Source organism: Corvus cornix, chromosome 5 (assembly GCF_000738735.6).
Source record: "Corvus cornix cornix isolate S_Up_H32 chromosome 5, ASM73873v5, whole genome shotgun sequence".
NCBI lineage: Eukaryota > Metazoa > Chordata > Aves > Passeriformes > Corvidae > Corvus > Corvus cornix.
In genome coordinates this window covers 12083991-12111369 of record NC_046335.1, presented here as the reverse complement: position 1 = coordinate 12111369, position 27379 = coordinate 12083991, and the positions used below count along the sequence as shown (strand labels likewise).

The following is a 27379-nucleotide window of genomic DNA, read 5'->3' as shown; positions in this document are numbered from 1 at the left end:
ATGCGGGGCCCGCGGGCGGCCCTGGCGCTGCTGCTGGCGGCGGCGTTGGCCCCGCGCTCGGCGCGGCCGCACCCGCAGTGCCTGGACTTCAAGCCGCCGTTCCGGCCGCCGCGGGGCCTCGCCTTCTGCCGCCGCTACGCCGAGTTCGGCTGCTGCGACCCGCGCCGCGACCGCGCCCTGCTCCAGCGCTTCTACCGCCTCAGCGCCGGCCTCGACGAGCGCACCTACGCCGCCTGCGCCGGGCACCTGCAGGACCTGCTCTGCCAGGTGAGACCCTCGGGACTCCCGGAGCTCCTACTGCACAGGGGGCATCCCGCCGCGCGGGGTTCAGCCACGTGGGGGCCTGCCAATGCGCAGGGGGCATCAGGGGTATTCAGCCCCTGCACGGAGCTCTGGTGTAGGCATGGATGCTTCTGCCCCATCGAGGTGCTTTGGCCCACGTGTGTGTGCGTCTACTCATGCGGGGCTACATCAAGCCCAGGTATGGATGGCTCGGCCCAGACATGGGTGCACTGATCCCATGGGTGCATTGATCCTGTGCACTTGTCCAGGCACAGGGACTTTGGACACTCCAGGGGAGTGTAAGCCATGACGTTAATTCCCAAGCCCAGACTGGAGTACCCACCCACATCAGGTGGCATCAGCCATGGCATTAGTGCCTGGGCACATCAGCCCACACATGGGTGCATCAGGAATAGCGCAGCAGCCTAGGCATGTGTTCCCAGGCACTGGAAGGAGTGACTGTCCATCATCAAGTATCCCAGTGGACTTTTGTCCATTTGCAGTTGTCTAAAAGAGGAACAAGGATGTTGCTCTTCATTAGTTTAGGAGCAGCAGTCTCTGAGATAGGTATGTGGACAGTTACAGCTTGCAGACTTTCCTCACCCTCCTGGGGTTAGGACACCAGACCTGGTGAAGACATCCACAGGGGACCTGTCTGCACAACTCATGCTGCTTGTTATGACAAATGATGGAGTCAGGTGGGGTTTTTTTGTATTGGATTACAGCACTTTGAGATACTTTTAGCATGTACCAGGTGCTAACAGTCCTGGTGATGGATGCAGAGTAATGCCTGTGGATGTGGCATAGGAACCTCTGTGGTGGCCATCCTGCACAGGGGGGAATTTCTACTCAGGGTTGATATTCTGTGGCCAGATATGATAACAGGATGATCACAGTCTGCACAGAACAAAGTGTCTGACCCTATTATCAGTGGAGGCCTCGCATGTCTGAGAATGCCCCTGAGACACAGCAGTGGCAGCTCAGCACTGTGCAAGTGTAAACCTTAAATTAATTCAGACAATGGAGTCTTGTCTGCTGTGCTCAGATGGCTTTTCAGAAATGCTACTCCTAACATTTTGCCGGTACCTCTTGGGTTCCCTAAAGTGTGAAGAGAAAGAAAACACTTTACCACACCAGGTTCTAGAGAATTGACTTCTATTTCATCTCACGTTGCACTGGAAGCAAAAACCATTTGAATATATTTCTGAAACAAGCAGTGTCTAAGAGTCCATTTGCTGATAGGAAACCAGTTAGCAGTGTGTGCTAAGCACTCCTGCTTCTGGAAGAGATAAATAAGTCTCCTGTGTTTGTCAGAAAGCCAACCATTGAAAATGTCTTCAGAAACAGAGAAATATTTCAATGTGGGAGTCAATGATTCACTGAAATGTTCTGATGAGCTCAGTGCATCATCAGCCCAGATGTGGCTACAAACCACCACCTCTGGCTGCACAAGCATGTAAGGGATGTTCAGTCATTGCAAACACTCTAGAACATTCTGCTTCTATTCATTCATTGTATATACAATTTATATCCTAGACCTGAATTAATAAGTGTGTTTCTGTGACTTATTCAGCGTGCTTCTGTCTCTTTCTGCTCACAATTCATGGTTTCTCTCAAATGTGATCAAATTATTTTGACAAGTGTCTCAGCTTGTACTTGTGGATTCCTGCATTTTCTTGAGTTCTTAGAATAGTAGAATAGTTTGATTTGGAAAGGACCTAGTCAAACCTCCCCTGCAATGAGCAGGGACAGCTTCAACCAGATCAGGTTGCTCAGAACCCTGTCCAACCTGTCCTTGAATGTTTCCAGGGATGGGGCATCTATCACCTCTCTTGGCAACCTGTTACTGTATTTCACCACCCTCATTGTAATTATACCTAATCTATATTGACCCTCCTTCAGATTAAAGCCATTACCTCTTGTTCTATTGCTACACTGCCTTGTAAAAAGTCCTTCTCCAGTTCTCTTGTAGCTCCTTTAGATACTGGAAGGTGCCACAAGGTTACCTTGGAGCCTTCTCTTCTCCACCAAACTGCAAGTGAACAGATGCCTCACTCTGCTTCTTGGGAAACAGCTTGCTTAAAGGCTTGAGTTTCCAGATGGAGGTGGACATGGAACATTAGGGATAATATGGAAGTTAAACACTTTTTGGAGGAGTCCTGTTGCTTCCTCCAGGCTGATAGCAGCAGTAAATAAGACATTGTTTGATATGGGTGTTCCATCAGATTCAGACTGTTGTAATTCCTCAGATAAGGAGCTGCCACTGAATTCCTGGAACAAATAGGATGCATTTGGCTAGCCTGTCTTAATGTAACTTGTTTTGTTTTCTGATGAGTTATTTTCGTAGTACAAACTAGTTCCAGCCCTTCTGAAGTAACTGATCATCTGCCCATTAGTTTCCTCGGTCTTCGGATCACAACATAGTTTAAAATTAATGAACAGACAGCATCATTTGGAAATGAGAATTTAGATCTAATATTGATCCTGGGCTCTGACTAAGGGTAGAGCTTCTTGGTATTTTGAGTTACGTGAACAGGACAGGAAGATGTGAAGGCTAAAGGACCACAACATTTGCTTCAAAAGCAGAGAAATTCAGCATAAGGCATGAGGCTCCATCTCTTATGGAATAAAATTTGGAAAATATTTCACATGTGTCTTGAAAATACCCTAGGACACGCTTGGGTACTTTCAGGCTAGTGACAGATCTCTGAATATCACTGCCAGTGTAATGCTGCTGTAATTAGCAGTAGGCCACCAGGAATGTGGCAGGGAGGGAGGAAGTTGCCCACAGCTTCTATTCAGACACACCCGAGGCTGTGGTGAACAGCCTGCAAAGACAAAGAGACAGGGAAACCATATCTCCGGGCTGTTTTTAATTCTGATGCTGAAGCCAGGGCATTGCTTTATACTGCATAAGATCACTGCTTGCTTTGAAAGAGGCTTTCAGAGAATGAGATACACCTGAGTACTCAAGTGAGGGGCCTCCTCTCTCTGAATGGGAAACCTCCATAGGCAACAACAGATTCAGCTCCCACTCAGCCTTCCCATCAAATTCCCGTTCTGTCTCATTTCAGTTTGTTTTCTAAGGCAAATTTTTCAATCATTACAAGTGAATTGACAAATGCTCTGTCTCTTTCTGTCCCTGGCACACCTCATGTAAGCAAGCGAGTGTGTTACCCAATCTGCCTGTGTAATTTCAGTGTTTTGTGTCACAAGCAGTCTTCTTTTTACCACATTAATTGCTGCTCATTTGAAGGCATAATAACCTTCATTTTGCAATGAATGGCTTGACATTCCAGGAGGAAGGCTTATTGTGCACTAATGATCTGTTATATGGCCTCTCAGTTCATTATGGTACGTAATAGAAAATAAAATAAAAATTAAATATTGTGTGTGCTTATCAGCCAATTTAAACAGTTCGGAATCTCAGATGTTATATCTTTTCAGCTATTGACTAGTGTTGTAATCTGCATTAAGAAATAGCTCCCTATAGATCTAGAAACAGCTCCCTATTTTTTTTTTTTTTTTAATTAAGCTGGTTTTGCTTAGTAAAAAAATGAAGAAATGCCAGCTAGGAATTTAAAAATACAGAATTTATTTAAGTAGTGGTTTCTCTTCTGACCTTTCTTGCATTAGTTATTTATCAAAATACAACTTTGAAAATAACTGAGCCTCCACAGAGACATGTTGTGTTATTTGAGGAGCACCTTTGAGGTGCTCATTGAGAAGATGCATTATAACTGGAAAATATTGTGTTTGTTACAAGGAAAAACCCTTGCAAAGCAGAACTGAGTCACTGTGGTCAGTTTGTAACTTAGAGTTTTACTGGATTTCAGCTTTTTCATAAGGAAAATGTGTCTGTAGGCGTTCTCATAGTGAAGAATTCAATGAGATGTGTGAACTTGATCCAGTCCTTAGGCAGATTTCAAGGCTGCACTTTCCATAAACAAGGGTTGAGCTGCAGCTGCTGCCAGTGGGCCTTGCCTGGATTATGGCCATTTTGTGCTCACTGTCTGAAATCCTGCAACCTCAGCATCCCTCAGCATCCCTTGCAGAACTTGGTGACTCCTGTCAGGATTATGAGATGTCTTTCCCCACTCCTGGCTGGGGATATAAATGTCTGTAGGCAAAGGTCCACCAGCAAAGGCAACTGGACACAAGCAAGGATGGTGTCCTCCCCTCCTCCTCCATTTTCTCATCCCACTCCTTCCAAGCTGTAAATCACACCCATGTTTGAGGTGCATGTTTGGATTATCAAATGATGAGGTATGAATGCCCCAGGCTTTGGCCCTGATGGCCTTCCCCATTCTCTTGTCAGTGTGGAGATGCAGGGCCTGAATCTTCTCAGCTAACTCTTTGATTTCACTTCTGTTCTGTGATGGATCTTACTATTTCATAGATAAAGTCAGAGCATCCAAGGAAGAAAAGTCTCTTTTTTCTCAGTACAGTCTACTAGGGTGATGTAGCAACATAGGCATCATTGCAGGTTTTTTTGAAAAGTTCTGTTGTTAGAATAAATGAGTAACAGCTTGAGGAAGTCAGCTTTCACCAGGAATATTGAAGATAATTTCCATGAGTGCTGAGACAAACCCCCTTTCTCAGATCTTTCCCTCTGTTAATATAACTTCAGAATAAACCACAACATATCTTTTAATTAAGATGGAGTATCTCCAATTAGTATCACTGCTCAGCTGTTTCAAATCTGGTCCAAGAAATGACTTGAAGCTTTTTCTCCCTCCCTCTAGGAATGCTCTCCATATGCAGCTCACTTGTATGATGCTGAAGATCCCTCCACCCCCGTGCGGACGATACCAGGACTATGCCAAGACTATTGCATGCAAGTGTGGCAAAACTGCCGCTCCATTTTTCGCTCTCTCTCTGCAGACCCGGAGTTAATTGCACTGGAAAACAACATGGCAAAGTTCTGCCGCTACCTGTCCCTGGAGGACACCGACTACTGCTTCCCACACCTGCTGGCCAACCAGAACCTGAACCAGAACCTGGGGCTGGTCACCGCTGACGCCGAGGGCTGTCTCCAGCTCTGCCTCATGGAGGTCGCCAACGGGCTGCGCAATCCCGTTGCGATGGTGCACGCCAACGATGGCACCCACAGGTTCTTCATCGCAGAGCAGGTTGGCCTGGTGTGGACCTACCTCCCCGATGGATCCAGGCTCGAAAAGCCTTTTCTGAACATCAGCGAGGCCGTGCTTACCTCACCCTGGGAAGGAGATGAGAGAGGGTTTCTGTGTATTGTCTTCCATCCTAAATTCAAATTTAATGGTAAAGTGTACGTCTACTATTCAGTTGAAGTTCGTTATGAAGAGAGAATCCGAATCAGTGAGTTCAGAATTTCTCCTAGTGACATGAATGCCTTGGACCATAGTTCTGAAAGGTATTGTACACGTTTCTCTGACAAACAAATTTAAGATCTTAGAGGGCAACTTGTGCATTTTTAAGGACTATTAATGAATGAGACTTATTTAGCTTAATGTTTTTGCATGCCGGATTGGTAGCATGTTAGTCCAAGTCCACGTCTAGGGCGTTGAGGTACAGAATGTGTGTGTCCTCCATGGATGGAGTACAAGTGTTCAGGGATAAAACACCTATAGCTCTCAGTTCTGGCATGTCAGAGGATTTAACTAAACATGGATTAAACATTATTTATACTTAGTATTTTGGGGGGGGTTTTGGGTGGGGCTTGAAGGTTTGTTTGTTTGCTTTGTACTTTTACAATTACCCTTTAAAATGGACTTCTGCAAAGCATGAGTGAAAATCATTTCAAAGCCAAAGGTTTCCAAAATTAGTATAAACAAACTAAGTGATACCAGACCAAAGATGGATTTGGTCCCATATTTTCTCATCTGAACAACAACTCAGCCCTGTGATATTACAAATTTAATATCAAATTAAATAAAAAGCAAGTCACTGTGTTATTACTGAGTGCATTTTAATTGGAAGTGTCACTTGTTTGAGTCTGGCCTTGCAGTTGTTCCACACTAATGCACAGATAATGAGGGACTTGTTTGTGGGGTCAGTTTATAGATTTACAACCTGTTGCAGAACTATGTTATAGAACCATCGTTTTGAGAGACCCTTGAATATTACTAATGCTAAGATTTTTGCTTCCTTATTTGGATTTTATTAGGGGCTTTCCAAATACCCAGCTGTGGATGATTCTAGCTCAAAAATGTATGTAGCCTAATGATAGATAGGGGATACTGGTTTGTAAAGCAATTACAGCAATCCAGTGTAAGCAGCACTGTAGATGACAGGTAAGGGGAGTTACAACCTGGCACTCAGGAAAGTGAATCAGAAACCTGCAGATATCGACAGCCCATGAGTTGTCTTGTTTAAGAATCCTCAGGCTCTATGTTTGTAACAATTTCTTTGCTTATTTAGCTTATGGTTAGTACGGCAAAAGCTTAAGAAAACAAAATTGTGGTCCTGTTGTGCTTGTGTAGGCACAGGTCCCACTGACTTCATCCTGAGCTGCTGCCCAAGAGGGAGCTCAGGCTGACATGTGGTGTGCACTGTCTCGGCACAAAGGCGTGTGTCTGTTTATCCTCAGATGTTTGCTCAGTGCATTTTGGTTTTTTCCATCTTCATTGGGAGGCTGAGGAAGATTCACCTTTATGTCCACACAGAATCGTCTCTCACTCCTTCTGCCAGATGGAGCCTGTGCACTCTTGCACAGTTACCTTATCACAGAGGCACTGACATTTAACAGGCGGTGACAATCACTCCGTAGTCAGGTTCCCTCCCACAACTCACAATAGCTATCAACATTTCAGAAGGGAAAAAAAACTGTCTAAAAATGAGGTGATGTAAGTAAATATTATAATTTGCTTTCATAGCTATTAAGATGCACTGCCAGCATGAAATTCAGACTTTTTTAGAAGCTGGAGTAAAATGAACAATCTTCAGTTGTTATACCTGGGAACCTCCCCTGCATGTATTTATGGCTTTACCATTCTATAAAATTATACTTTATATATTTCACACTTTCTTGCTATGAAAGGGATTCCAGATGCATAAAGTAAAAAACTAAAATAGAGATCTTGGGGTTTAAATTAAGGTAAATTTTGTTGGTACTGCTTTGAATAACCTTTGTCAAAATGTCAGTTTGTTGGTGGGGCTGCTTTTAACTGCTCTTTAAACTCATAAGGTCCTGGGTGTGTAATTATATTTTAAGGATTCTTCTCTCTTTAAGAATTTAACTATTCCTTAATGTTTGAAAAGTTTTATGTTCTCCTTGAAAGCTCCTGTCAGGATTGTGCCAAAAGCTGTACAGATGCACAGATGGACTGGAGTCTTTTCTCTTACGGTTTCCAATTGGTTATAAGCTCAGATACCATTTCTTTAATAAAATATAAAGAAAAATAAAAAAGGAGTTTAACAAGGAGGAAGAAAGAATCAGAGGAAAAGTTGAGGTAATTAAAAGTATATTTTGTCATGTAATTTCCCAGACTTTCCATATTACACAATTTGGTGTTTCTGTAATCTGGAAAATATGTTGAAACTATTTAAGGTTAGAAAATCAGCAAAGCCCAAGAAAAATTCAGTAACATGGATATGGAGGAATTTGTGTCAAAACCAATCTGTAGCTGCTTCCATCTGTCAAGAACAGCATTGGCATGACATTGCTCTGCCCTTTGCTTAGTGCTTGTGCAGTAGGTAATTGCTTTCCTCCCTGTTTTCTCATAGGATAATCCTTGAAATAGAAGAACCTGCTTCCAACCATAATGGAGGGGAGCTGCTCTTTGGAGAGGATGAGTATCTCTATATCTTTACTGGAGATGGAGGCATGGCTGGGGATCCTTTTGGCACCTTTGGAAATGCTCAGAACAAGTAAGAGTGGATCCATCCCTATGGCAGCTCCAGGCTCCCAGCATGTGTCTGCAGGGCAGCAGGGTGTGGGAAATCAATGCCAGCCACATGAAGGCTGGCATTGTTCGGGGGCAAATGAAATTATCTTGAAATGATTGTTTTTTCAGAGGTATTCAAAGACTTCTCTTTTCTGAAACATAAAGAATGAAACCCTAGACTTTCCAAACCCCCCATCTCTGATTTTTTACCAAGGTCTAGTCTTATTTCATTCTCTTTTTCTCTTTCATTTCTTCTCCCAATACAGATCAGCCCTGCTGGGCAAAGTGCTGCGGATCGATGTGAACAACAACGACCGCGGGCCCCTGTACCGCATCCCTCCTGACAACCCTTTCATCAGCGACCCTACGGCTCGCCCCGAAGTCTACGCCTACGGAGTGAGGAACATGTGGCGCTGCTCTTTTGATAGGGGGGACCCTCAAACCAAGGAAGGGAAAGGGCGGCTCTTCTGTGGAGATGTGGGGCAGAATAAATACGAAGAAGTCGACATCGTCGAGAAAGGGAAAAATTACGGCTGGAGGGCGAGGGAAGGGTTCAGCTGTTACGATAAAAAACTTTGCACCAATTCTTCATTGGGTAAAGAGATGGGCTCTCATTTTTAATTCCTGCCTTCAAAGCCTAGCTGCTTGGTGGGAAACACACCTTTTTGGGATGTAAACCTCTACTGTCTCGGTTTAGAAGGGAACTGGCTTGGCATAAGTACTGAAAGTACAAATGTTACCGTTTCTGAGTTAGGAGGAAAGTGAAACATGCTAGCTGTTGTTTTTCTAGGTGATCGGTGTTGTTAGTGAAATTATTTGGTGATTCTGGGGTTTAGAGGGACAATTTAATCTCTGCCACATAAAATAAGCTTTCGTGCAGGAGCAAGAAAAATTTGGAGGAATTGTAGTTTTCTCTGTAACTCACAAGTTTTGTCCTTATTTTAAAAAAAGAGAGAAAAACATCAACTGATCAACCCTTCTGCACGCTGCCTGCTTTGAGGCAACTGAATGTCCAGTGTATTTTTGTTTCTTTTAACTATGCCAAAAAGGAAAACCTCATTTTATTTTCATGTCTTTGAACTGTTCAAAATGGGATTGAGAATATTTGCTGGCTGGCTAAATTCCAGTGCACAGGTGAAGTCAGAACATATTGAATTGCAAGGGCTGATGTGGACCATGTCTTGTGCTGGAACCTCTTTCCAGAGATCAAGGGGGGCAGTGGAGCGGGCTGGCACTGATTTTCATTAGCTGAGATTCTGATTCTTTTCGCTGTGCTGTGTGTTGTTGTTTAATTTTCTTCCTATTATTAACTCAGTTTAAATTCCTTCCTTTTATTAACTTAGCTATAAGTACAATGAGAGTGATTAAGTATTTTTTTATAAAAATGTCAAGAGCAGGGAACAGATTTTTTGCACTCCCTTTGCTGAAGCAGTTGTTCAGAGAGCTCATTTAGTGCTCTCCTGTGTGACAGTACCCGCATGAACATTCATGGCAGACACTTTACTGAGGTCTCCAGGGATTCAGAGCAATTTTTGATGACTTTAGAGACCCTTTTGTTAGAACAGTGAAATGTCACAGCCCCTTTATAATGATAAGCACAGCTGAAGTGTAGAAAACACCTGCTTTAGATGAAATTCCCCTGGTGCAAATTCCTCACTGGCAGAGCTGCTGGGTTTGCTACTTGCAGCATCTGCTACATGGGCAGGGAGAAAGGCTGCGAAGATGAGGAGGAGAGGGTACCACGAGGTACCTGTAAGCCAGGAGTTTCAAAAGAAAGGGGAGGAAGCACCTAATGGAGGCCCTCAAAATCAGGACAGCTCTTTCTGATTTACATCTGTCTTACGTTTTAACTTATATTTCATAATGAATATGCCAGTACTACATCATTCATGCCTGTGCCATCCCATAAATATTTGATGGCCCTTTCAAGTTGCTTCTCCATCTCAGAGGAACAGAAGCTATTTGTGCTGACATCTGACATATCTTTTCATCAGTGCCTGTAGTCTGGAGTTACCCATCTCTTTTTTCCTTTTACTACCTAAACAAAGCTGCATTTCCTGCATGGGTGCAGTGGCTCTGGGGGTAACTGTGAATTCATAGCTAAACCAGATAAGCTCTGTAGAAATGTGCCAGAAGTGGCACTAACAGAGATGGACTGTAGTGGGAGGAGAAGGGCTCAGGAGAGTGCTGAGGTGTCTTGGTGGGGGGCAGGGCGATCAAATGTGGTTCTGAAAAGGTGAAAATCAAAATAAATACAACTCCATCTGCACTTCATTTAAATAGAAGATGCTCCAGTGAACCTGGTTGTACTCTGCCAGTCTCAGAACAATCTAGATAAAGAGCTACTCTGCAGCATGTGCAAAACAAGTCACAGATCTTTTCTGCCCTACAGATGATGTGCTTCCAATTTATGCATATCCACACAAAATGGGGAAATCTGTTACAGGAGGCTATGTCTATCGAGGTTGTGAGTCTCCAAACCTGAATGGCCTGTACATATTTGGTGATTTTATGAGTGGGTAAGTAAACACTTAGGACACTCACTAAGTTGTACCCCCAGCCAAAATCCCCCCAAAAATAGCCTGATAGCCCTTCAGCCCTCCCCTCTAGCTTTTTCATGTGCTTGTGTTGCCCTTGAAAGACAAGGGGTTGCAGGGTATATAGTACATTTGGGTTAATATTAACAATCCTTCACTTTTCAGAGAAGCTGCAGTTCCTATTGCAGCTAGGATGGGTAGGAAGCATTAACTGTCCTTTCAGATGTCCGTGCTAATATTCATAAATCTTCTTGGTGGGGTTGTGGAAGTGCTCTTTTGCCTTGCAGACGGCTGATGTCTTTGAAGGAGGATCATGCTACTGGAGAGTGGCAGTACAGTGAAATCTGCATGGGAACAGGACAAACGTGCATGTTCCCTGGGCTTATCAATAACTATTACCAATACATCATCTCCTTCGCTGAGGATGAAGCAGGTAATCTTCTAACTTTATGTCACACTGAATGACATGTTTGTGGTATCTCTTCAGATGAAAACACCAGAGAAGAGATCAGAGAGGTCTCCTGGGAGGCAGCGGGTAGTGGGGAGGCAGAGCATGAGTCTGTCAGTCTTTAAAATGCCAGTGAGTGAGATTCCCAGCATCTCCCAAATATCAACCCAAAGTTACAATGCTAATTTTGAGGTCTGTGTGCCATGCAGTGCCTGCAGTGGGAATTGGAGTCAGTTCTCTTGGGACTGAGTCTGGTGTGCTGGACGTGCTGCTGCCCTCACACCTCTCTGGAGAACAGGGAGAAGAGGGGGCCAAGTAGAACAAAACAAAGCTTAGAAAAGAAACCTCAATTCTTCACAGTGCTGTGCCATGGAGAATGCAGGCCCTGAGAGCCTGAGAAGCTGATGCCCAAGGGAGAGCAAGTCTATATTCTTGTCTAGTCAAGAAGGCCGCGGGCATTATTAATGGGTACAGGGAAGCAGATGTCATGAACAGCAATTATGTATCTGCTCACCCTGGGCTGCGATATTTGTACCTGTCAAGGTGAAGCAGAACGAAAGCCTATGTCATGTCTTGAGTGAGGCGTCAGCAAAAGGCTGCTTAAGTCCATACTTTATTAGTGCCGGCTGGGATTTTGCCTTGTAGAGGACTGAAGGATACAGTCTCAGTGGGGCTTTGCTGTGTTTTCATGACTGGAGACATTTTGCTTTCTAGAAGGTAGCTGCTGTGATCTGAAGAGGAGGAAATCAAGAGTTCTGGGGTGAAAGCTGGTGGTATTTCCTGTTATTTGTACATGGGTGTTGCAGAACGTGCAGCCCGTGCAGCCCCTGGCTGGGGGCGGGGAGAGGATGAGCCCCACAATGTTCAGCACCATCACTAAGGAGCTTCATGTGCAACCCAGCAATGCAGGAGTTGTGCTCTGTCCTGTTCCAGGGACTTCCTGGCCTGTGGTCACAAGCACCTGCTTCCAGAATGCCCCAGCTTTTAAACATCTGTTTTTTCCTGCAGATTATGTCAAGTTTGGATGTTGCGCAAATCATATAAATGCAAATTTTATCACATAAATGCAAATCCTCCAAGTTAAGTATTAGCTTGAAAGGTTGACTTTTTTTTTGGAGTTAAATTCCATTTTCTTTAATGGCTAATATTCATGGAATTTAGAGCTATTTCACAGTGCTGTAGTGAGAAGGATATCTTACCCTAAAATCAAATAACTTAGTTCAAATCAGCTTTATACTAAGTGCAATATCAAGCTGTTGATTGCAACCCTTGCTCATGCTCATGAGGATGATCTCCCTCATCCTGTGCTTGTCAACAGTCTGGCGGTGGTGAAAGCAGGGGTGAAACACTGCCACTTTTTTTCCCTGCACTGTGCTTTGCATGAGTATGAGAGCTGAGTGGAGATTTGGGCTGGATTTTCTTTCCAGAGGTAGTTAATTGCCTTGTGTTTGCTTTTTAGTAATGGAAAGAAATCTTTTGATAACATTGTAGTGAGGTTGCTTTATCTGCAGTGAACAGTCTTCTCTTGCACCTTTTTCTGTGCTGGGAATCTCATTTTTTACAAGTTTGCCATGCAGTTTATTTTAACAAGGTTTTGTTCACAGAAGAATTTAAGTTTTGGCATTGTTTCTCTCATGAATGTTAATCTACCTGGTGCAGTGGATGTGTGTATGTGGTGGGGAGAGCTCTATTTCTGGTTCATTGCACAGCCATTATAAAGCCATCAGCCCCATCCCTGGCCAGCAGAACATGTCAGAGACACCCCAGGCACTGTATCTGTGCGTCATATGTGTGTAGCCTGTGTGCTTCATGGCCTGAGCACCCACACTCCTGCCTGATAACTTCCAGGAGAGAGGGGCAGGGTGTAAAGCACACATCACCACAAAACGCAGTGCCAGGTGTTTCCCATTCCCATTTGGACCAAGGCTGTCTCTGGCCTGTTGTTAATGAAGCTCACCAGAAGAAGGAAGAAACCAACCAGGGGTAGCCAAAGGTTTCTGCCCTGAGATTATCCGGAGGAGCTCAGCCCAGGGCAGCACAGGAGAGCAAGTAGGAGGAGAGAAGGTCAGCCCCAACTGCCATGAGCTGCCCATTCCTTTGCTCACTTTAACCTCTCCATTCCTTCCCCTCTTCCCCTTGGATTACCCATAGGCCACCCAAAAATATCTGCCTTACTAAGCAAGTCCATGTTGCCTTTTTTTCTATTTTCTTTTTTTTTTAATATTGCAAACTTTTTTTTCTCTCTGATCCTTTTTGTTGCACCACACAAGCACTTGAGCTGTCAAAAGAGAAGAGTGCCAGGACTATTTATCCCAGTCTCCCCTGCACAACAGGAGAAGGATAGAAATTCAGTTAAAAGAAAAGAAGTCAAATAAATGGTGCTGGACATTGTGTGTCTGAAGGTCAAGCCCTGTACTTGTGACCTCATAGAACTGTGACAAATCAATGCCTTTTGTGTGAGATATGTCTCATTTTGTAGGTGTGCTAGAGAAAGCAAAAGCAAAATCTTGTTCTCCTGTAATTCACCCCAAAGGAGTGCTTCATCCAAATGAGCAGAAGACAGTGAACTTTCTTAATTTCCTTTCATTTCATTTCATTTCAGTAATTCAGGGTTTGACTGTCTTACATTAGAGAAGTCAAAGAGCACAGATTAGAATGAGATGACAAGTAAAGTCTGGGCAGGTGAACCTGCAGTGGAAGTTTGTCCAAATAGTACTTCATGATGATTTGTAAAAGCTCCCACTCACTAAGAGTATTATATGCCAATGGACTGCCGATGAGCTCTCAGACCTGTGATGCAGAGTTAGCACCTTTGTGCTGCACAGGACAGGAGCTCCATGGACAGTTTTCATGGCTGTGCCTGGTTTTTTTCCCAGGGGAATTGTACTTCCTGTCTACTGGTGTACCAAGTGCCACAGCTTCCCATGGAGTGGTGTACAAAGTGGTGGACACGTCCAGGTATGAGATGTCCTTGCTGCAAATACCTGGTGATGGTGCAGTGAGTCCTGGCATGGATGGTGTGGATGTGATGGTGTGGATGTGATGAGTGATCTTGGCTGACTAATTAACTCTTCTCCCATGCTGGGCCCTTCCGGGGAGGTTGATTGAGGAACATCTGGAGCAACTAATTGTAGGTCTGCTTTGCTCTTGCAGTCATGGGGACCTACACTGCCTGGTGCCAAATTTTTATGGGGCCTGTTGGTGTTATGTGGGTTGGGAGATTTCCTGATTGCTAAAGGTGTATTTTATGGGTGGAATGTCTTTCTTGGGCAAAGTTTCTCTAGATTCCTGTCCAAAAGGAGGCAGTTTTTCTCAAGCTGTTTATTCTCAATTCCTCTCCACCCCTTTTTTAATCTCCCAGAAGAGCCCTGTACCCAGCCCACTGCTGCCAAAGCTGGACCAGTGTGACCTGCAATGCTTTCTAGGGCAAACCAGACATGAATATCAAAAAGTACATGCTTTTTAGTGCTTCAAAGAGGCATATGGATTGGACAAGAAAATTGGACCATCGTTACACCTCCTGGATTCCATGTGCCTGTATCTGAGACTAGGCAAGGCAGGGAATAGCTGAGTTTTATGGGAAGACTTACAGCTGTTTTTTCCATCTTCGTGTTTTTTAAGTGTTACTATTATTGGCTAAACACCAAGCTACTTTCAGCCAGAAATTGAGAGTGAGATTTTTGTAGCTTTTTTTTTTTTTTTTTAATGGATTAAATTTACAGCTTTATCTATCTGGGCATTTTGAACCAAACCACTTGTCTAGTTTTATGTTGAAACCAGCCCCCAAAGTTAAAGAGCCCCCGGATCTATCATGTGTTTCCTCCAACTCTCCTCTGTCAGGAGCATTTTCCATTATCTAATGCAATGGAAGAGTTCCTGTAAACTATGTATTAAGAAGCTGGTATTACATAACGTTTTCAAAAATAAAGAAAGCAGAAGTCAAACACAAGTCTTAAGTTTAAGTTTAAAAAGAAGTTTTGTTCATGTTCAGAGTACAAAAAATTCATTGGAAAATTCATAAAAGTAGGGAACATAATTTTTGTAGATAGTTGACAGAGAAGCTGTCTGCCTTCCACAGAAATGAAAACAATCCCATTACACAGGAGTTATACCCTCCAAATGCAAACATCATGCATTTTGAACCAATTTGAAAACCTCTGAAGAAGTCTGAGTATTAACAGGACAGCCATCATAGGAAAAAGTGGTGATGAACCAGATGTGGCTTGCCAGAAGTGAGATACACCTCCATGGCAAACAAATGCGTGTCAAAATAATGCTCCATACCAGGAGAGAGCCTCTGGAGGAGACACTTGGAGTTCTTTTCTGAAACTAATGCTTTTTTGGCATGACATTTGTTTGGGCTTTCTGTATGAATAATAGTGTGTTATTTTGCTTCCGTGAAAACAGTCTGAAATCTTGCATACACATGACCTTTGTGTCAGATGTTCAACGTATACTGTCTAGTTTTGTAATTTTTATTTTCAGTTTGATTAATCTCTTTCTGTAGTGCTTGAACCTGCCAGTTTTTATTTCCTTAATGGCTTCAATAGTGGCAACTGAAAACACAGCCAGAGTACTCCACTGCCTTGCAAATTTTTGGACTTTCATCAATGGCGATCTGTGATTGTTTAGTTATGTTTTCTACTGTAAGAGATTAGTTGCATCGTTTAAACAGACTTTTTTTTTTTTTCCCCAATAAGCATTATGTTCTTAGAAAAGCAATGGGAAGCAAAGTGTTGCAATGCCAGAGGAAAGGAATTAATTGTGCAGCATATGTGTCCCTTTTTTTTCAAGGAGAGCACCACCAGGAAAATGCCGAGTTGAGCCATCGCCAGTGAAAGTCAAAAGCAAGCGCATCCCATTTGTGCCAAAGGAGAGTGAGTGTAACTCTTGCTGTTGATTATTGGTTCATGTTAGCTGGCAGTAGATACAAACTCCAGACTTGCACTATGTGTCCACATGTGTGGAGACCACCCACAACTTCACTCTTCAGGGTATCTTCAAAATTAAATCTTACCAGCTGTTTCGGATCTGAAGATCCAAATAAGTTCAAATAAGTCATAAAGAATTTCCCCTTTCCTGGCCATGTGAAATTTGCTTTGTAGTTTCTGACCCTGTTCATTTTCCCTTTTTCATGCTACATTTGTACACATTTCATTACCACCAACTTGGCTTCCCTGTAACTGTTCCTGTCCAGAGACCTTGTGCTCAATGGTGCTTTTCAGTGACAAGTGATTTTTTGCAGTAGCTTCAGGTAGTGGGGAGGATATCATGGGTAAAGGGTTGGGAGGTAGCTCATTGAGCAAGATGAGGGCTGAGTCATTGTGAGTTGAAAGTAAGAAAATATGGGAAGAGAAAATGTTCCCAAAAGAATCAGTGATCACGCACTGAGGTGAACTTTTGGCTTACTCAAACCCTCCAGGGCTTTTTGATTGCTTCATGCTGCATGAAGTATTGGACTGCTAAAGCTGGAGTAGTCAGTGGTGGAGCTGAATCTGCAGCAAGCCAAGTACTACTTATGTGAGGTGCAAAAACCTAAACACGATATTAGGATCTCAAAAGTAGACTGGGCACTCTCACCATTCTTTTCTCCGGTGCATTTAATTTACTCATGTAAGTACCTGGGCAGTACTCTAACAAATTCCCTTCCAACTCAGCATAGTCCCTGAACTTTGTCACAAAGCTAATGGTACTGCAGGAACCCTAAAGTCAGGATACTTTTATTTAATTTTTAATTACATTAATCACGTTACACTGCATTTGAGTCACTAACAGTTCCTACAGCCTTGGCTTCAGGGAATAATGAGGGCACTCTGCACCTTGCAGCATTGAGTCTTTAAGGTGGAACAAACTCAAAGGCTAATTATTGACTGCTGACATGCCTGAGCACTCAGCACATCTTCAGAGATGTTCTCCTTTTCTAGCTGCACAGGCTGTTTCCAAATATTAGTAACTTGGTTCATGTTCAACCATTTTTGTGTTTCTGCTTATGCATTATTCTCCATGCAAGTCCAAAGTTCAGATTTTTAATCTATACTTATAATTAAATCTTTCGGGCCTGTTTACAGGGTAGTTTTCATCATAAATTAAAACTTAGAAATGGTGAGAGAGATTCTACCAAGTGTCTCAAGAACTACATTCACTTTTTGGTGAAAAATAAACAGGACCATTTTGATTCAGAAGCACACAAACATGGAAGTGTAGCTGTAAATATTTATTGTTTTAGTTAGTATTTAGTCTGAATGGAGCAGAATCACCAGGGCATGTGCCTTGTATTAACTATGAGTACATTTTTTGGAAGTGTATTTAATAAATAATTTAACAAAGAGTATTATATAATGACAACTTGATCCAGTGAGGTGAAAAGCACTCCCCAGTGACCATTAGCTTTCAAACAGTCCTACACAGTATTCTATGAGTTCCGGGGGTTTTAAGTACTTTGCCAGATCAGGCTCCATCAAATGAGCTGTGCACAGGTAAGGCCTTCAAATCTGTTTCTTGCCGTGAGAACCTCAGCTTCCAAAGGGAGGAAGTATTTCAATGTCATGAATACAATTCCTATTCAAAGAGTGTTATTTGGAAAAACATGGAGCGCTGCAAGGGTTTGTCTTTTTGGGGGCAATAGATACTAAGCACAAATAAGACAGTGATATTTTTCCTCCTCTCTGTACTACAAAGCAAATGATGAATGAGAGTAGATAAATCTGGGATATAATTCAAAAAGTCATGATGTCTTTACAAATGTCTGTGACACTGTCCCAGCTCTGTTGAATGTTATTCCATGAAATTCTGAATTGCTTCCTTCTGGCAAACTAAAACTTATTCTTAGGCTAAAAATAAAGCACATGTGAATAAGCAAGTCCAGTAAGGCCTGGAAACTGTGACAGCAAAGAATTTTCATCTCTTCAGAGTTCAAGGCTCTTTTATTTTTTTCTTTTTTTTTCATAAGGAAGAACACAAACCCAACCTCAAATCCTGTTTTATGTGTTGTCCTGGCAACTCCGTTCCTCTTGCGCATTCCAGTTGCCAGAGAGAATTGATTTTGAATGTTCCTGATTTCAGCTCCTCTGAATAAAGCATCTGGCCCAGTGGGGAGGCCACGCTCTCCTCTGGTAATGATCCAATTCTTAGTAATGAAGAGAAGAGCAGAAATAGTGCCTGTCTGTAAAACGCTTCTGGCAGCTCTTCACCATATCCTGGTGAAGAGTTCCTCTCCTGACTTTGAAACTCCAGCACCTACCCTTTAAGGGCCAGGCTGATGTTTGCCAGTGAACCACTCGGAGCTTCCTTTTTGGGAGAGGCTCACGAGTTGGCATTCAGCCCTGCAGTCCTCTCTACTGACTAACAGCAGCCCACATTTTTCACTGAGGAAATACTGGGTCACTAAGTGTTGTTGCTTCTCAACAGGGTCAAGTAGGCAAATTCCACGAAGTTAGTTAAATAAGTCAAAAATCAGCACTGGTTTTGTACAGTTGTCTTCAAGCATTGCCCAGAGAGTGACAGACTCATGGTTTTCTGGCTTTTCCCCCAACAGAGTTTATTATGAAAACACCAACACCAAATCCCCGGCTGACGACCACGACCGAGGCCCCGTGGGGAGGCGTCCCAGACCCCAAAACCCCCCGCACGCCGGCAGGGGACCGAGTCAGGACGCCCAGGCCCGGGAAGGGCGGAGAGCAGAGGGGGCAGCGCAGGAGGAAGAAGCCGCCCGTCGATGGCTCCGTGCGGCTGATGCGGCAGGGCCGGCGGGGCCGCGGCCGGGGCAGGGTGGAGATTTTCATCGACGGCCAGTGGGGCACGGTGTGCGACGATGGCTGGAGCTTGCCCGCCGCCGCCGTGGTGTGCCGCCAGCTCGGCTTCCCCTACGCGGTGCGGGCCACCAAGAAGGCAGAATTTGGGGCAGGGACCTCGCTCCGCATTCTCCTGGATGATGTGCAGTGCTCCGGGCAGGAGAGGACGCTGCTGGAGTGCTCCCATGCCGATGTCGGCACGCACAACTGCTCGCACGAGGAGGATGCTGGTGTGGAGTGCAGCCGGGAGGAGGTGACAGACTGGTGACAGAAGAGCTGGGGAAGGCAGCTGAGGGACTCGGAGTACATCCCTTTCTTGTCCAACCCTCTAAACCAGCTGCAGTATTGAGGAGGGTGTGTCCTGCCTTGAGGATGCTGCATCTGTTTAAAGTAATCTTATGTTTTCTTCATGTCGTCCTCATGCATCTGCCTCAGAGGGAAAAAAAAAAAAAAAGTAAAATGAAGCACTGAAATGAGGATGTTGTGGACAGGGACTGCATTTCTAAGTGGTTTTTTGTAGGAACATCAGCCAAACATCAGCCTTTATAGATCAGAAAAGAGATGCATCCTGTTGCCCTTTCCCATTTCAAAATACAGCATTCCTCAGCTGTGTTTCACAATGTTTTGCCAAAAAAAAAAAAAAAAAAAAAAATCCCAAATGACCATGTTTCCCTCTTATGGAAGCATTTGCATTGTTTGCCTTGCTTTGCCACCTGCAGCTGTGAGCTGAGGTTTCTAAGAATGTGCCTTTCTAAATCTGTGCCTTTCTTTGAAAATTACAAAAGTATGAACTTTTTAAACTTTCCACCCGCCAGTTTAAAAGAAAATTATTTTTCTGTAATGTTTTTTATTGGTATAAACCTATTGGTCATCAAGGATAAGCAAAATCAGATAATTTAGAAGAAATCACAGCGTACTGCATGGAAAGTATTTCTGCAATTTACATTAGCCTAAGTGGAAAGAAAATCTGACCCTTTTTACATGAAAAGAATTGAAAATCTGTCCCTTTTTAAGTGAACAGGATCATTATCCAGTTTAACTCTGAACATACTTTGTGCGTCCACTTTCCCAAACTTTATGAAGGCACATGTTTTTTCATTCAGTTTTTCACAGGTGTGAATGACTAGATAAGAGGTAATGCACTGGGGCAATAATCCTGTAATATTTACCCCTTTTTAGAGGATATTAAAAAAAAAAAGCAAACAAAAGCAACCCTATTTTGTCTGAAATGTGTTTTTCACCTGAGTGGTGATTAGAGACATGTGTTCTCTTATGAAAGCATTTTGCCTGGTTATTTGTTTTGCCTGGTGTAATCAGGATAGGTTTTGTCTTGCTGCTCACACAAGAGCATGAGAAAGACAAAAAAACTCCCAAAAAACTCAAATGTAAAATGACCAGTGTGTCCAGAAAAGTTCACAAACAAAACCTTGTATCTAAAACTCTTACTGTGGATATTTATTTTAATTCCCCAATTTCATGTAGACAATATCTTATTAAGCCTAAAACATGTATAGGGTAAATAATTTGTTTTAAATATTTTTCCTGAACTTTCTGATAAATTCTCATTAAATTCTTTTTGATGATGAAGAACACCTTCAATATACAAAAGCAGATGATCCAAAAAAAGTATTTCCCCCTACTTCTTATGAAGTATAAAGGGGGAACAGATGTATAAAGTGCCTTCTGAGAAGTACTACTCTCATTTCATTTGAAAACCTACAAATGCCATCAGGCACCAGACTATTATTAGGCCTTTCCCACTGCAGTGAAATTGCAAACTCCTTTGTTTCAAGTGCAGAGATTCACTTCAGGCACATCAAAACGTTCAGGGAACAGGAGAGTCCTTTGTAAATTCTTCTGTTAAAAGAGTTGGAACCTATTGAGCTGGTGGGACTAGAGGACTGGAAGGAAAAGGAAGGTGGAGACAAGAACTTTCTTTCTCCAAATTCCTCTTCCGCTTCTTTTGGCTCCTTAGCCAAATTTCAGCTAACTCTGTCTGGGAGATTTTAAGGGTAATCTTGGTCATAGTTATACTTCAAAACTTCTGGGTAGAAAAAAAGACCTGCACAATAAAAGTTATCCTAAAGGAATTGAGGTGATCCCGGGATGTCTGCCATAGGAATTTCACCATCATTTTCCTAAGTATTAAGTACTCTTTTTCTAATTTAACTATAAGTTACCTGCTTTAGCCCATTTGAACCTCCTGAGAACAAGCAGAGGCCACATACACCTTGGATATTGCTGGTGGCGATTGCCACCATCCCTGGCTGGCAGGCAGGGTGACACACAGGCTCTGGTGGCAGCCGGAGCACAGGGAAACCAGCCCCCGGGGAGCAGCTGCGGGTGAGAGAGCTGTGCCTGGCTGTGCTGGCAGCGAGCACAGAGCCCTGCACCCCCCGGGTTTGCTGGTGAGGAGTTTGCTGATGCTGGTACGTGGGTGCTGCCAGCTCCACAGGGAAGTATTTATCAGCAGAGGAAGAGACAAGGCTTGTAAGTAAGGGGTTGTTTTCCTCTTATCCTTTCTCCTAGCCTACACTGAGTGGGGAAGGCATTCAAATAGGATCGAGCCAGCTCAGCACAAGTGGCTGTGTGTGCCTGTCTGTGCCTGCCAGCTCAGTGCTCTGCTATGATGCTGGAAAGGTATTTCTGACCATTGTGGTCCTGCCAAGCTTAAAAAATGTCTGTTCTAAATCCGTGTATCTGTCAGTCTCGTTCACTGGTATTTAAATTATGAGCCTGTACTATTTAAAGCACACAAGTACACATGCATTTAAATACCTTCTATCTCATCTGTTGTTTAATAGGATTCTTATTGATATCATTTTTATATAGCAGGATGTGACACCAATCAAGCATTAGATAAACTAATAAACCCTGCTGCTACACTTGAACATGACAGTATACTTCCTGGATGCTAATTCAGGATAAATCTTAAAATAGCCCACAGTGCAACCAGTCTTCTGCATGTATTATGTGGCAGTCCCAAATTTTTGTCTAGTAGCAGTATGGTTTATTGCCTTCTCTCCTGATTCAACTCTGTGACTGAGACTGGAGCACCTGCATTTTTCCTTACATATCTTTCCTTAAGTTAGCACAGCTGCATCACATAGAGGACCCAGCATATCTCTAAGGGAACAGTGTAAACTCAGCCTTTCCATGTCTTTTTCTCTACCTCCAAGGCAGAGTAGCTCTGCCCAGAGCTCAGGATTTTTTGCTTACGTCCTTGTGGTGCCCAGCAGCCAGACTGAGCACTGCCATACTGTGTTGCAGTCTGTGGTATAGACATTATCTTCATTTGGACTTACCATGCTCTTTCTAAGAAATCTAATAGATAAATCTTCCCAACATTTCTAGGAATAATCTTTAGAGCTTGCTGCCCAAGCAGTGGAGGGATAGTGAAATAGGTGGGGTGTTGTATCAGGGGTTCTCACTCAAATGCTGGCAAAACCCTCCTGGGTGCTGAGCCCTGGATGGAGCACACCATGAGGATGTCCTCCATGTCAGGGCAATTTGGGCTGTGTCAGACTGCAGGGTATGAACAGCATGAAGTTCGTGTATCACATCAATAAGCACAGAGGTCTGTAACCAAATTGTACTGAAGGCATGACTCAAGCTCAGAAAGCTCAGCAGTGTCACTGTGGGGGGCACTGGCACTGGGAGCAAAGATGAGCCTGGGGCCCCAGCCTCACATGCCATCATCGTGTTTCTCCGGCCTCTATCTCCTTTATTAGCCTCTCCCCCACCTCTCACCAGATAGATCTTTGTGTTGGACTTTATGATGGCCAAGGGAGAACAGCAGCTCAGGTACTCCTGCCCTGCCCCAGGGCCCAAAGCCACCAAAACCCTCCCAGGGATGTCCCGAGCTCAGCCTGCCTCTTCTTCCATGTGTTAGCATTGATATGGCTGTGGGGGGGACAGTCCCCAGAACTAATCAGTCCCTCTGTAGGAGAGCTGAACCTGTTGCTGTTTGGGTGTGGTCAACATAGAAATTCAGAAGCTCAGAGGAGAAAAACAGTCACAACATATCAAAATCCAAGTCTGCCTTCCTCTCGGAAACATGCCAATAGTCGTCTCTAAAAGGTCAGCATGGCCCCCTTAGATACTTTCAGACAGAAACACACATTTTTCTATATGAAAAGAGATGTAAGCATCTTCTGATAACTACTAACTGCATTCCAAATTTAAGCTTTAAGAAATCATAGTTTTTTCCTCTGTAAACAAACAAGACATGGAACCCATTTGATGTGTTCAGATCATACCTTGCTGCCTCGTATGCGACTTTCCCAAGGTTCTCATGTCTGGGGCACAGGTGTAGCTATAGAACTGCCTCGAGCAATGTTTCAACGTTGTCAGAAAAGCAGCTATGATGGAAATGTCAATCATTCCTGTACAATAATGTGGTAAATAGGGATGCTGTTTTTAACAACAGCAAAAAAAAAAAAAAAAAAAAAGAAAGAAAAAAAGAAAAAAAAAGAAAGTCTGTAGTGTTCAGTCAGTTGTACAAGTATTACACCAAGTAGTTTGTTCCTCAGGGGCATTAGCTGTTGGCAATCACTAAACCCTTAGACTGTTTTTGTTATTATTAACAGCTTGTCAATTGCCTGTCCACTCCACGCTGGAAAATTTTATTGACTGAGAATGATCAGGACCTCAGTATATACGGGCTGGGGGACAACTGACTCAGGGTGAAAATCACTGCAAAGGTCTGTACTTGGCAATGTTGGGTAAGTAACATCTAACCCCCTACAGATTTTGTTTTGCAGAGTTTGACTCCTGTATTCAGTGTAATCTGTGGCAAAACAACTGGGTTTAGATCAGCTCTTTTATTATTATTAACTTTTAATGAGCGTTTTCCTGTGCACATCTGCCATGGTAAATTCTGGGTGATCAGGACGCCCAGCCCTCTGGCTATTCGTGTGCTGCTGAAGGCATTTCCCAGCACAAGAGCTGCCTATGCTGTTTCTTCTCCTTGCTGTCCTCACTTACAGCTTAAACAATGCTGCACCTTCAGAGAGAAAACAGAGTATGTTTTCAAACCTAAATAGCCACGAAAAGCCAAGCATAAGAGAGCGGGACTTTCGGACCAACCCTGTGTCTCACCAACTTTTCAAATTCACCTTGGGACTTCACTTGTTAACAGTTCCCAGTTCTCTGCTCTTCTGATCGGCTCCCAAATCTCTTGCTCCTCGTATTTGCGGGAATGTGCAGGTTGGCAGAGTGTCCACGCGGTGGCAGTTCGGTCCCCGGCAGCACGGGGACACGGGGAAGCTCAGCCCAGCCTTGCTCCTTCCTCCCAGAGCAGCGCGCAGCTGCCGGGCAGATCATAAACACGAGAGTTCCTTGGGGTCATGTCCTTCACTCAAGGGTATAGAAACACGTTAGAATACAAACAAAGGGCTGTATTAAAGTTTGTTGGATCACAAACAAAAGTTTTTATAAGAGCTCATCTTTAAAGCATGAAAAATAAGATAATTTCTGCAGTGTACCCAGGCTGAATACTTGGGGGAGTTATCAGCTGATAATTATAATTGCCTGAGAAGGTTAATTTTGAGAGCTTACCTGATCTACTCGGGGTTCAGAACTGTATCACATAGCCTGTCTTTCCCATCAAAATGTATAAAATACCAAATATTATATCACCTCCCGGTGAGCTGCTCACAAACAAGATACAAGCAGGAATTTTTCACAGGAATTATTCTGAGACTGATTCCAAAAGAAAGAACAACTTACAGATAGTTACAATCTATTCTTGAAGTATGCTGAAAAAACATTGATGAAACTCAGAAAATCAATGTTTCATCAGGAAGGTCATTGAATGTCTTTAAAGACGTGGCTTCATCAGCCAACCTTAGTTTTTAAACATCAGCTAGCTTTAGTTTTTAAACTTTGTCTGAGTGATGCTGTTCTTGCTATCAGCTGTATCTTTCCTAGTGATGGATATTCATACCATGGTAGCATTATATGTACTGCCTGACCAGTGGGAAGGAATGGTGGCTTTTTTCTGAAAACAAGCAATTTTAAAACCACAGCCATAACAGGGAAAAAAAAAAAAAGTAGTTTCAATTAAGATAAACAAAAACAATAGTTAGATAATAATGATGGTCTTCTAGAATATGTACTCAAAACAGAGGCGGAAATAATTAAAGGTTGTTAGGCAATTATTTTAAACCAAAGGAGGAACTACCAGGTCGAGAAAAATCAATGTAACATTGAATGAAAATTCACATTGAATGTAACAGAACAGCAAATAATATTTTAAAAAATACCACCAGCTTTTGCTCCATTGTGTTCCATTGTAACAGCTGGAGACTCTGGTTTCCAGTATTTTGTACCATTTAACTGTTATTAAGAGACACTATTTCTCTGAGGTCGTTGTGTGGTGTCACTACCAAACCCTTCTGCTATGTGATGTGAAGCCAGAAGAGCAATGCTGGCCTCCAGGCATGTTCCCTGGAGCTCTGCAGCAGCTCTGCCCACCTGCAGGCTGGAGATGAAGTGGTCAGGTGTATTTGTTCCCAAAGGACAATTCAAGTGGTTTTTCCCTCCCCTCTGCTGAGCATGGTGGCCAGCAAAAAAAAAAAGCTCAGGAACTCCTGATGGGTTTTGAGAGCTTCCACGGTTTTCTGATGAGTTTCTGGTCCTTCTGCCTCTCCAGGGCCTCCTGGGCTGTTGTGACCCAGACATGGGCAGGCTTCAGCCATGCCTACCGGGAGAGGTGCTGGTTCCTGGGGACTTCAAAAGAAGATTCCTGTCACCCTCTAAGGTCTGTGATACCAAATCTTTCTTCAGCCTAGATCACACTATACAGCCAGTGCAATTCCTTTAATCTGCTCTGGTTTTCCAGCATTTTGTGATCTGTGTTTCCATGACAGGTTTAGTTGAAGGTGACCAGTAGATGTTAGCCACTAAGTTGCTCTGAGGGATACATGGGCACACAACCACACAGGAAAACAGCATAAATAACACATAAAATTTAAGTGCTCCTTAAATTCCCCATCACCATTGACTCCCCTCTTCCTCTGTCACTAACAGTCCATTGAAAATTACTTAAGTTTTGAAACAAAAATTAAATCTCTCACCTTACATCAGCATGTGCTGTGGTTGCTTTGATAGTCTTTCCCTGCTCTCTCTGATCTGCTAGTCTCAAACACCAGCATAAATGACCTAAGAAAACCAAGGAAAACCTGCAGATTGTGGCCTTCTAGCACAGTCAGTTTCCACCTGGAAACTGTAGCAAGCTGACTCTTGGAGGTGCCTGGCAGATGATTGATCCATCAGATGGACAAAAACAGGGGGTTCCACGACTTACATCTACTCCCTCCTTCTGCAGAGAGGCGTGGCCAAATGGGAGCTGCTGTGAGAGAGGTGCAGGGAAAATACACCCCATTGGAAATGGGATGAAAACTCCTGCAGTGTCTTCTATGGTGCTGCCAAACAAGGTAGAGACCCAGGAGTGGAAAATACACATGATAAAATTCCAGGTAGCTTGGTATGCTACCTCCAGATGGTTGAGCAAAGCTTGTGCAGAGAAGGAGCGTGTGATGGGGTTGTCCTGTGAAAGTCTGATTGGCAGCGCTTGCTGTCCTTTGGGCATAGTGGGGCTGCAGGGATCCTGCTTCTGCTTCTCCTGCTGCACTCAGAGCTGTGGGAATGGTGGAGAGGAGCGTCAGCCACCCTGCATGAAAGATAGGCGACCTTCAAAGGGACGGTGTGGGCACAACCTGCTGCAGCATTGGTAGAGGGAACTAGCAAATCTCTGAGGAGGAAGGAAGAAGGGGAGGGTTTATAGAAGGCCATGGAGGTTGTTGCAGTGATTGAAAGACTGCTGGACTAAGGTGCAGCATCCTTCCTGACCTCCTCATGTACTTGTGCAGAGCATCGTCTCCACCCAGGAAAGCATATACCCATACATACACACACACATACCTGTATCATAGAATTATAGAATAGTTTGGATTGAAAGGGACCCGGTTGCTCAAAGCCACATTCAACCTGGTTTTGAACACTTCCAGGGATGGGGCATCCACAACTTCTCTGGGCAACCAGTTCCAGTGCCTCACTAGCCTCACAGTAAAGAATTTATTCCTAATACCTAGTTTTTAAGTTAATCTACGTTCTTTAAGTCCAAAGGCATTCCTCCTTGTCCTCTCACTACATGCCCTTCCTTATAACAAGTCCCTCTCTTGCAGCCCCTCCAATAAGGTCTCCCTGGAGCCCTCTATTCTCCGGGCTGAACAGCCCCGACTGTCTCAGCTGGCTTCACAGGAGCGGTGCTCCAGCCCTCTGAGCATTTTCGTGTCCTCCTCTGGACCTTTTGCATACACGTTCTCATCGGCACACGCCGTGGAGGTGTGTTTGAACGGCGCCGGGCTCTCAGCTCAGGCCGCCGCCGCCGCCGGGCTCTTTAAGCGGGGCCGTCCCCGCCCGCAGCCGGGGATTCTCCGGCCCGCCCCGGCC

At 43.8% G+C, this 27379-nt stretch overlaps 1 protein-coding gene and 1 long non-coding RNA gene across 2 annotated transcripts; one reads left to right on the top strand and one right to left on the bottom strand.

Moving 5' to 3' along the window:
* On the top strand, positions 1-21012 carry HHIPL1 (HHIP like 1). The gene is made up of 9 exons (XM_039552351.1): positions 1-267; positions 5028-5674; positions 7987-8130; positions 8414-8742; positions 10540-10666; positions 10972-11117; positions 14009-14090; positions 15927-16009; positions 18667-21012. The coding sequence occupies exons 1-9, from the start codon at positions 1-3 to the stop codon at positions 19188-19190; spliced, it is 2349 nt and encodes a 782-aa protein (XP_039408285.1). The 3' UTR covers positions 19191-21012.
* On the bottom strand, positions 19274-27379 carry LOC120410043. Its single transcript, XR_005601968.1, has 3 exons — positions 24040-27379; positions 23182-23335; positions 19274-19348 (listed from the first exon to the last, which is right to left on the bottom strand). It is a non-coding gene; the product is annotated as an uncharacterized LOC120410043 (long non-coding RNA).

Bases quoted from the DNA above. Each gene is read 5' to 3' on its own strand.
- HHIPL1 (XM_039552351.1), top strand. From the start codon at position 1: ATGCGGGGCCCGCGGGCGGCCCTGGCGCTGCTGCTGGCGGCGGCGTTG. The intron at 11,118-14,008 runs GTAATCTTCTAA...TTTTTTTCCCAG, and splicing joins CTTCGCTGAGGATGAAGCAG to GGGAATTGTACTTCCTGTCT. The intron at 14,091-15,926 runs GTATGAGATGTC...TTTTTTTTCAAG, and splicing joins AAAGTGGTGGACACGTCCAG to GAGAGCACCACCAGGAAAAT.